Source organism: Sorghum bicolor, chromosome 2 (genome assembly GCF_000003195.3).
Source record: "Sorghum bicolor cultivar BTx623 chromosome 2, Sorghum_bicolor_NCBIv3, whole genome shotgun sequence".
NCBI classification, from domain to species: Eukaryota; Viridiplantae; Streptophyta; class Magnoliopsida; order Poales; family Poaceae; genus Sorghum; species Sorghum bicolor.
Window position 1 is genome coordinate 74621319 of NC_012871.2, and position 11550 is coordinate 74632868.

Here is an 11550-nt window from a genome sequence, read left to right on the forward strand (position 1 = left end):
ACGAACGCTTCGCTTCGCTTAGAGACTTCGAGTCTCACCACATGGGCCGGGTTACTAGTGAGACCAGCGGGCCCAATATATCTAAGGCCGGGCAGAATACTAGTGGGCTGTCAGCTTCTGGCCGAAACCACCACTAGTGCTTTTATCAACAAAAATGGTCGCATTTCACGCTAAGAAAAAACACTTTAGGTCTGGTTTGGATGTAGTCGGATTCGCATCAATCCATACATGTTGGTGTGGATTGGAGTAGAACTTGAACTAAATTTCACTCCAATCCACTCCAACACATGTGGATTGAGGTGAATCCGACAACATCTAAACAAGAGTACAGCATACTCATACATCGTGTCCATCGAAGCCAGCTAGGTAGCAATCGTGGGGTGCAACCAGTGCCAAAACGGAGAGAGAGAACCAGGCATCGAAGCATGCCACTGCAGGAGGCGATACTCAAACAAAATATATATGTCAGCATCGATGCATGTGGGTTTCTACTTCCTATCCTCGATGCTCAGTTTAGTTTAATTTTTTTGCAAAATGAACATCATAGTATTTTCGTTTGTAGTTGACAAATATTATCTAATCATAGACTAACTAGATTCAAAAGATTTGTCTCACAAACTATAGATAAACTGTGTAATTAATTATTTATTTTATCTATATTTAATGTTTCATGCATATGCCGTAAGATTTGATGTGACGAGAAATTTGAAAATTTTTGTAAAATTTTTTGAAAACTAAACAAGACCCTAGCTGCATACATGTACATGCAGAGAAAACGAAAGCCTTCTACCGTTGTTTGTTTGTTTTTTTGTTTTGTGGGTCTCATAGGCTTCACTCTAGTTTTTGCAGCTTTGCTTCACGAACTTCATCATAGAGCAGCTCCATCGTCGAGTTTGTAGAGCAGGAGGTATTGTTTAGCACGTAACTCTGCTCCAGCTCTAGAAATAGGTTGTTTTTATGCAAATGGTCTATTATGTCCCCGATCGAAATTGCTTTTGATATTTTATGACCAAAATAGAAATCAAAATGATGGAGCATTAATAAAGGTCTTAATTAAAATATAAATAATTAATATGGGCGACGCGTAGGTGAAGAGACGAGGGGCGACGCGCATAGGAAAAAATGAGGTCACGGCGTCATGAGGAGAAGCATTTATGTGAATTAATCCGTGATTAATGAGTGGCAAGGTGGGTAATTACCTCACAACTCCATGTGTGAGTACCAAACTCTAAAAACTAGAGTACCCTTTGAGGTATCCAGGAAGAACATGAAGGTGGCCTCTAGCTCCACATTTTTTTGTGGAGCGAAGTTCGTAAAGCTAGACATTTTTAGCAACGCAGAGTTAGAGCGAAGCTAGAAACTAGAGCGGAGCAGTCCCAAACACCGCTTAGGCTAGCTAAAGAAATGTATTTATATTAATAGAAAATCACAGCAGACGAGCGGCACTAAATTGGTGTTGCAAACTGCACAGTGATCTCTGCTGCTGTCCTGGTGCGTACGTTTATGTGTATCTCAAGCTGGTTAGCTCGGTAAAACTGTTGTGGTACCCCCAAATTCCCAATCGAGAGTTCCACCGCCACAGATCGTGGCTTGGGACTTGGGACGTCCCCAAATCAGAAACTCTGGACTTAGCGGCACAGGCAGACGGAGAAGATTACCAACAACACCGCGGAACTTATGATTTGCGGTGAGTCATGCCCCGGAACTTCTTGTCATCCATGGCGCGACGTCTCCTCGGGCTCTCGGCTGCTCGCCCACGTTCGACTCTCACCACATGGGCCGGGTGAGTCATCAGACCAGAGGGCCCAATATACCTAAGGCCGGGCAGAATACTAGTGGGCCGTCAGCTTTTCTGGCCGAAAAAAAACTGCAGCAATGGATGCGAAGGTCTGCACACAGAATGTATGAGCACTCACAAAGAGTCAGAGGCTGTACAACAACAGGAACAAGAAGAAGAAGATCTCTTACATGCGGCACATGCACGCACACTCTCATCCTTATACGAGCACCCATTTTGTTAAAGACTTTGAATTCTAAACATATTTTCACAAAAAAAGAACCAACCGGTTGAGCTATACATAGTGTTTTTTTCGATGTGTAACAAAAAGAAAGCTCCTAGAGCCAGCTGTTAGATGTATATGTATGAGTGTGTTCGGTTGCATTCTACATGTGGCCATGGCTCAGTTGGGCCAAAAATTGAGTGTTTGGTTGGTTGAATAGAGCTTGGGGCATGGCCAAACTAGGCCAACCGTACCGAGATAGCCTGGCCAGGTTTGAAAGCCCAAATCGGCATTCCCAACTAAGCCAGGCTCTGGCCAGCGCTCGGGTGACCTCCCGGTGCCCTCCGATCTAGGCTTTGGCGGTCGAGGCCGAGCTGCTACAGATCGCGTGGGGGAGGTGGGAGAGGGAGAGGCGTCTGTCTGCTGGATGTCCCGTGACGGGGAGAAGGTGGAGAAGGACGCGGGCAGCGGCGGCTACCATCATCTCCGCGCGCGTCCGCGAAGCTCCAGAGCTAGCCGAAGTCGGCCCGCGTCGGCAGCGCCTAGAACCCCAGGGCCGGGGCAGCGACGATGGGCTCAGCGTCGACGCCGTCCCTGCAGACGCGCTTGCCGAGGATGAAGGGCGTGGCGGCGTGCGTAGGCCGGCGGTGCTGGAGGCAGACAGCAGGTGCAAGCTGGTGGATCAATATGGCAACGGGTACGTACCCGATGGGTACTAGCCACCCGCATCCGCACCCGCCAGGTCAAAATCTTACCCGCACCCGCACCCGTACCCGCACTCGGGTAAGGAATTCATTCCATACCCGCACCCGCACGGGTAATTCTTACCCGACGGGTAACCCACACCCGAAAATAGACCCGAGATTAGCCTTCACAAGCACAGATATAACAACCTGGTAATGAATTGTCCATCAAATAAACTAGCATTGTATTGTTTCTGTTTTCAATATCATAGGCAATTACAGATCACACATAAATCTTGCTACATACATCTCAGAACATACAATCTTGCACAGATCTACAAGGAACTTGAAAGTCATCATCTTTGCTTACCCAAGGGAACGCTTCAGGTGCTGGTTTTGCACTTTTTGAGCAAGAGCATCACCGGCTATCATCTTGTCCGTCCACGGCGAAGCACTCGCAGTCGTCTGGCCGTCCACGGCGAAGCACTCGCAGTCGCGGACTCGCGGTAGAATGACTTGGGCTGCGCCTGCGTCGTCTGCCGACTTGAGCTGGCGAACCCCCACGGCCGCGGTCGAAGCCTCCGAGGACCGAGGCCCTGGCGCGCGGCGAGGAGGAGTCGCGGTCGCGTCGCGCGACTCGCGTGCCTTCGAGGACCGAGGCCCTGGCGCGCGACGAGGAGGAGTCGCGGTCGCGTCGCGCGACTTGCGTGCGGCGTGCCTCCGAGGACCGATGCGGCGATGCCTGTGCTGTGCGGCCGTGCGGGTGAGGAGGCTGGGAAGGGGATAGGGCAGTGGAGTGAATGCTAGGGTTCAAGGAGGATTCAGCAATATATATGACTTGGATTTGGGCCAAATTTATGGGCTCTATGGGCTAGAATGACTTGGGCTGGCTACTTATTTATGCGGGTGTTTTTTACCCGCGGGTAGGCGGGTATGGGTAGTATACATCAACACCCGCACCCGCTTACCCGATGGGTACAAGATTTTACCCATTAACATACCCACGGGTAGAAAAATCCTTCCGTACCCGCCTCTTTAACGGGTAAAACCCGTCGGGTACTCGGGTTTCGGGTACCCGTTGCCATCTTGACTGGTGGAGGAGTGGAGCGAGAACAGAGAGGAGGAATGGACCCGGGGCTGTGCAGGGTCAATGACTGAGGGGCCAAGCCACCCCGTGGGTGAAGACAGCACATGGGGGACAGCACATGTTGGGCTGCTGCAATCCTTCCATGGTGGCGACAAACTGCTCGGCAAAATACTTGAACCATAGAAGGTGTAGGTAAGTTCACCAACACAAAGAAGAGGTGAATGCACCCAAATAAGCCTAGCAACCAAACAAGATCTAACTAAGGCAGACTTACCTATAGCAGAGCAACCAAACAAGTGGCACTTGTGTTGGTTAAACTTGGCTAGAGCTAGCCTGGTTTATTGGTGGAGAAGAGAACCAAACACACCCATACTACACCCGGCCCTTACATAAGGTGACAGGAAGTGTGTGTAGTACTGTAGTGTAAACTAGGTAAATTGATTGGTGGTAACCTTGTCGGCATGATAGAAGCCATGGAAGATATATATATACTACATCCGGAACCAACAGAAAAATTTGTGTGGCAGAAAGTATTATTCGCTGATTTATTTATGAAAGAAAAATATTTTAAAAGTACAGCAGACAGGCATATAATCACGCCATTTACTAGTAATACTACCACAAAAATCACGTGCCAGCTTGAGACAAAACACTCGGTTGAGACGTAGCAATTCTGAATTATTAAGTGTACTTCTGACGGAATATCGAATGCTACTATTCAAATACAGCACACATCTCGTGACGTGCCCTGTAGCTCATCCCTGAAATACACAGCTCAGCTAGCCAGCTGTGTTGCGATCAAGCGACTATAAAACAACTAGTGTACTGTGTTCGTCGGCCTGTCCGTCCGTGCAAGTTATAGAAAAGAATAGATATTATCACGTTATTAGAAAAAATAGGATCTAATGATGCTTAGTTGGTATCATAAATGTTATCACATTATCATATAAATTTAGTCAAAATACTTTGACTCTTCAAGATTCTTAGAATGACTTATAATTTGGGATAAAAAAAAATATTAGATAAATATTTAAAACTAGTTTTTAATAAATTTATTTAAAGATATAAACGTTGCACACATATTTTTTTTACAAATAAAGTCTTTTGGTATGGAAATCAACGATGACAGTTAGTTAGACACGGAGTGAGTATATATTGTGATACGAACACGTCATCCTACTAGCTAGCTAATCATTCGCACGAGCGACTGAGCTAGCAGTTGACTGGATCTCTACGTGCCTGCCGTGCCCATGCGAACGCGCATGCGTGCTTCAACCACCAGGGTCTGTTCAATTTATTTGTGCAGAGCCCGATCTGATCCATTTGATCCAGCATCTCATCTCAATATATCGACACTGCCCATGCATTCTTGGCCCCCCGACCCGTCGCCATCACTGCATCACAGCGCCGAGGAGCGAGCTACATATATACAGCTCCGATCCGGGCCAAAACATTACAAACAGCACCGCGAACCCGCGCGCGCAGAGCAGCGTCATCCTGCACGTCGGTCGTCGTCGGGTTCCAGCTCCAGCAGCTATAGCTCTATCTTCCTGCACGGAAGGCCGGCCGGTATGGTGTCGATGCTGGGGCCGCTGCTGCTCGCGGCTGCCTTCCTGGTGGCGTCGGCAGCGCCCGTGCCTGCTGCTGCGGCCACTGCTCCGGCGGCGACAAGGCCGTACCACGGCGGGTGCTACAGCCATTTCTTCGCGTTCGGCGACTCGCTCATCGACACTGGCAACTTCATCCACTACTCCACGGCGCCGGGCCCCGTGGCGCACTCCCCCTACGGCGAGACCTTCTTCCACCGCCCCACCGGCCGCTGGTCCGACGGCCGCCTCATCGTCGACTTCATCGGTAAGGACCTTATGCGAGTGCATGCTGCCGATCGATTGTTGATGCCAAACGATCGAAGCCTGACTGTGCATATGCTCTGCTGTGCTCTGTGTGCATGCATGCCGCAGTGGAGCGGCTGGGGTACCCACGGTGGTCGCCGTACCTGGACGGGAAGAGCAAGGAGGACTTCCAGCACGGCGCCAACTTCGCGGTGGCCAGCGGCACGGCGCTCAACCAGCTGCTGTTCAAGAAGCACGGCCTCAACGTCGGCAGCATCACGCCCTACTCCCTCGGCGTGCAGATCGGCTGGTTCAAGAAGCTGCTCGCCATGCTCGCCTCCACGGAACACGGTACACAGCATGCGCGCGCCAGCAATTACGACATACATAATTTTGTTTGTTTCTTTTTCCCACAAAAATACAGTCTCGTACTAATATAATTTAAGCTGTCCTTTTTGAAATTCTTGTCCAATTTCTTCGCTCTTGTACAAACATATATAAACGTGCGCTGTCGCTGCAAAACATTGACAGCACACACACAACCATGCATGCTTTTTTAGCCTGTTATTTTTTTTATGTAGATATTGACCTGATTAGGAGTACTATCCAATAATGTCGCCATCTTTCTTCCCTGTTGGGTTGAGTAGAATATGTGCATGCTCGATCACACTTGCAGTTGCAGCCAAACTATGCACGCATCCACGCGATCCACGCGTTTATTTAGTGATTTTGACTCGGAGATACCTATATATATAATAACCAGCCCTGCATCCCTTAATTCCCTATTTCGACTGAAGAATGCTCGACAGTGCGGCTGCTGCATGCATAGAAGACACCGATGTTCGAGTTCACTGTTCATCAGCAACGCGTACTCCTACACGACACGACCAGCTAGCAGCATGCAGCAAGTTTATTAATTAATCTGTGCATGCATGCAGAGCGTCGGGAGATCATGGCGAGGTCGCTGTTCCTGGTGGGCGAGATCGGCGCCAACGACTACAACCACCCCTTCTTCCAGAACCGGACGCTGGGCTTCGTCGACTCCCTGGTGCCCCTCGTGATCCGCGCCATCGGACGGTCGCTAGAGTCCCTCATCCAGCTCGGCGCCAAGACGCTGTACGTGCCGGGCATCTTCCCGCTGGGCTGCCTCCCGAGGTACATCTTCCTCTTCCGCAACAGCAGCCGCACCGCCGGCGCCGGCGCCGACGACGACTACGACGACCAAGCCACCGGCTGCCTGCGGTGGCTGAACGACCTCACGTCCCGCCACAACGCGCTGCTCCAGGCCAAGCTCGCCGAGCTCCGCCGCGCGCACGGGGACGTCTCGCTCGTCTACGTCGACTACTACGGCGAGGTCGAGGGCGTCGTCGGCGCCCCGGCGCGGAACGGGTTCGCGCCCGCCACGGCGCTCGACGCGTGCTGCGGCGGCGGAGGATTCCACAACGCCAACTTCAGCGTGCACTGCACGGAGCCCGGCGCCGTGACGTGCGCCGACCCGTCCAGGTACGTGTCCTGGGACGGCCTGCACATGACGGAGGCCGTGTACCGGATCATGGCGCGCGGGCTGCTCGACGGCCCGTTCGCCCAGCCTCCCATCATGGCCACATGCAACAAGCACTAGCGGTGGTCTAGTGGCCCGCCCCGGGGTTACCAAAATATTCATAAAAATAAATAAGGAATAACGTGCCTTTGTTTTATTTTATTTACTATTGTTAGTGGTGTAGAATGCTGACTGGTGATAAATTAATGTATACCCAGTCAGAAACTCAGAAGCTGCATGGTTAGTATTTTACAGCAAAATATAAAATATATAAGATGTTTTGGCTGTAAAACTCACCAGTCAGAATTATAAGATGGGTTGCTATGGACAAGGACCAATTCCAAAATCATACTCCCACCGTTCGAAATTATAAGATGTTTTGGTTTCTATATAATTTTTCCTATGTAACTAGCTAGATATACATTATGGCCTTGTTTGCTATCAAAATTTTTTTGCAAAATATAAACAGTAGCATTTTCGTTTGTATTTGACAAATATTATCCAATTATGGACTAACTAGATTCAAAAGATTTGTCTCGCAAATTACAGGTAAATTGTGTAATTAGTTATTTCTTTTATCTATATTTAGTGCTCTATGCATGTGCCGCAAGATTCGATGTGATAGAAAATGTGAAAAATTTTGCAAAATATTTTGGGAACTAAACAAGGCCAGTCTACAATATGCAAAAAGTAATGTATCTAAAAAACCTATAATATCTCATAATTTGGAAAGGAGAGAGTGCTTGTTTTCGATCTGTCACGCTGAATTGACTGATAGGTTCGTTAGAATAGTTTGGAGGGTGGTTTCGGCCTGTGTAATTTAGGTTTTATATGAATTCATTGTTCAAGTTGTTGGTGTGAAGTAATCTAGTTTGTGAATTAATGTGTCTAAGTAGGATTCTGCTATTGTAGACTTCATTCATTTTGGCTATAGAAACAGATAGCATAGATGCGTGCGAATTCGGCCTGTGGTGCGTGGCGTACCTGTGGGCTGTGGCTTTGGCTCTGCTCCGGCAAACGTCCGCGTCATGGGTCATGGGCTCGTGGCCATTGTTGTTTCTTCCTTGCAGCAGGTAGCAAACGCGTCTGTTACCATGCGTGGCTGAAGATAAGAACGCCGGGCAATAGAAAACATACTTTGCCATTCTGCATTTCACGCCTATTCGCTGAACCTTTAGTCCTTGTGATCACTACATTCCGATGGATGGAATCTGCTAGTCCTTGCATTGCATCTGCGATTTCTTCGGTCTGCATGGGCTGGGCCGTCGCAGCCTGTGTTGTGCACGTACGTCCAGCGTCTGTTCTTGGTACAAATAATCATATTGAGTAGGGTCTGGATTTTCTAGCAGAACCCAACACCAATATAGTTACTAGTAATAAATATGAGTTGAGTAATTATGTTTGCTTCCAAATTTTGGTGCTAGTTTTCCGGAAGGGTCTAAACGCCAATCCCAACAATTTTCTTTTCATCTAGACTGATCAGAGTTGGTGAATGAACCACCTGTCTCCAATGAATAGCTATATTTTTTTCACTATATTTCCTCCGTTCTTTTTACATAATGTATTAGATTTTTCCTAAGTAAAATATCTTTCATCTTTATCCATTATTTTTTTAAAAAAAAATCATGTAATTTCACGTCATGTAAGTTATATATTATGGAAGTATTTACGAGAGTGAATATAAAAACATAAATTATAGTGCAGTACTACACTTTGACAATCTATTAATTTTATTTCATATTATTTGTATTTACAAACCTATGGAAATTGATAGAAGATTTAATCACAAATCTAACTATATCAAGTCTGTGTTATAACAATTAAAAATATTAGTTAAATTATTTGTAAAAAAATAAAGTTTCAATCTTCATATCTATGTGCGTCCACAAGAGAATGAAGGTAGGTAGTAAATAAAAAGTCACTTGAATGGTTATAGTGTAGCAAATCTAGTGGCGCATTAGCACGGGTCGACTTCTTTTTTTTTTCCATACTAAGCAACAGGAGAAAGAAAAATAACTGAAACAATTGTCGTGAAAACACGCCGCATCTCAATTGGAGCCTTCAAAATTCGTTTTTTAGTCAACCACGGAGGGGTTAGAATAACCTCATCTAGTCATCTGATATATTGCAGCCACAGATGCATAGATGAACCCGATGGTGGCAGAGCACATGGCCCAAAACAAGTTTGTACAGTTACATTATATGGATACAGAGATCAAATATGTAAGTTTGTTACACTAGAAAGCAGAGAGACGAATGTCATTTCTAGGAAGGCGGCATCTCCATGCATAGCGGAGCTTCTGCAGGCGGCGACCAGTGGTAAATGGTCTCGTGGCATGCCTCTGAATACCACGTCATGTATATGTTTCCATAATTCCCAGCATACGAGGAGGATCTAGGATGAGAATGCTGGGTTGGGCATGTCTACTGGCCTGGGGCAGCTGTCTCCCAAAGGTTCCGAACTGCAGTTATGTTCTATGGTTGCCAACCGATTCTTCACCAAAATTCTTTTGCAAAAGAACATCCTGAAATGAATGTGGTCCGGTGTCTCAGCCTCCGTGTTGCAAATGGCACAACGGCCCTCTCGAAGCATCCTTTTTATGCATCAGGTTGCTCTTGCAATTGATCTATCTTGTTCTTTGTGATTAACCACCCAAAGAATTTGACACGGAGAGGAGCAAAGTTTTTCCATACAAACTGATATGTAGGACAGGTTCTGCCGCCCTCCATTGAAGCTCTGTAGATCATTCCTGATATCAGGCGTTGATTGCTGTCGGCGAAGAAGCATGATCTATCATCTGTATCAGTAGTCAGGGAGATGTCCTACAACATGGCCTGGAGCTCCTCTCTCGCTTGTGTGGACATCCGTCGCTGGAATTGTTGCTGCAGTGGCTCTCCTGAACTGAGGAACCGTGTCCATCAAAGATTCAAAGTGTATGTATAATGCAGGGAAACAAGCGTGTAGGGGGGTATCACCCGGCCAAACATCCTCCCAGAATGCTGTGTCTCGTCCATCTCTGATGCTGATCCTCGTGATCAGGCGGTATGCTAGCAGTAAATCCCTTAGGGCTCATTCGTTTTGCACTCATTCCTTTTAGATTCATTCTAGGAGATGAAATACAGTACTCCCTTCACACCTATAAAACAAGTTATTTTGGACAATGACACTGTCTTCAATGTCTAACTTTGACTTCTTATTTTTATAAAAATATTTATCAAAAAATAATATGGATATATTTTTCAAGACAAATCTATTCATAAGGTTTTTATATTTTCAAACTCAACAACTTAAAAGTTATTCATGATTTACATTCCTAATGTTTGATCTAAACCTTGTCTAAAACGACTTGTCTTATGGGCACGGATGAAGTACAAATTATCAGAAGAATCCATGTTGGAATTAATCCGGCGTCCATTCTCCATGAAAAGAACAGGCTTATGTGCCACTCAGGTCTCCTTGCATGGCGTCCATATGAATCTGTGCTCTCGCCTAAGTTGCCCAAGCATACACCCCCGAACAGGCTTGAAGTCTGTGTATTAGTTTCAGCAGCAGACATGCATTCTGTATGGCCTTGTTTAGTTCCTTGTCGAAATTTTTTCGGGACACTGTAGGACTTTTATTTGTTTGTGGTAATTATTGTCTAATTATGGACTAACTAGGCTCAAAAGTTTCATTTCGTAAATTTCGACCAAACTGTGCAATTAGTTTTTAGTTTTGTTTATATTTAATACTCCATGCATACGTCTAAATATTCGATGTGACGGGGAATCTTGAAAAGTTTTTAGATTTTGGGTGGAAGTAAATAAGGCCTATGTGCAGACACTTGATTCCTAGTCCTCCGTTCTCCTTTGGCCGATAAACATTTTTTCATGTGACTAGGTATTATGTTTTATTTATATTGGCTAATAAGATATAGCTGAAAGTGTCTCTTGTCCGGATGCCAGGTGACAGCATCATACCTCCCATAGCATAATAAGAACATAGCATAAAGAAGGTAGGTCGTCGAGAACCCGAGTTGATCAGGACTACTCTTTTCAAAATTCGTTTTGATAACTGTGGCATCGTTTAAAGTGTTGATTTTATGTCAATTGACGTTTGGAGGCATGGAGATTATTTGGATCTTGGGCCTTGTTTAGTTCATCCTGAAAACCAAAAAGTTTTCAAGATTCCCCGTTACATCGAATCTTATGTCGCATGTATGAAACATTAAGTATAGACGAAAATAAAAACTAATTACACAGTTTAGCTGTATCACGAGACGAATCTTTTGATCCTAGTTAGTCCATAATTGGATAATATTTATCACAAACAAACAAAAGTTCTACAAGTCCTCGCTTTGAAACAGACAAATGCCGCACTTCCGCCCCTGGTGTGGAAGTGGAACCCCAGTTGTGTCCATGGACCCGG

General features: G+C 46.2%; 1 protein-coding gene across 1 annotated transcript; it reads left to right on the forward strand.

Annotated features, from left to right (window-relative positions):
• Nucleotides 5091-7536, forward strand: LOC8064447 (GDSL esterase/lipase At1g28650). Its single transcript, XM_002461062.2, has 3 exons — nucleotides 5091-5624; nucleotides 5732-5953; nucleotides 6541-7536. The coding sequence occupies exons 1-3, from the start codon at nucleotides 5132-5134 to the stop codon at nucleotides 7221-7223; spliced, it is 1398 nt and encodes a 465-aa protein (XP_002461107.2). The 5' UTR covers nucleotides 5091-5131; the 3' UTR covers nucleotides 7224-7536.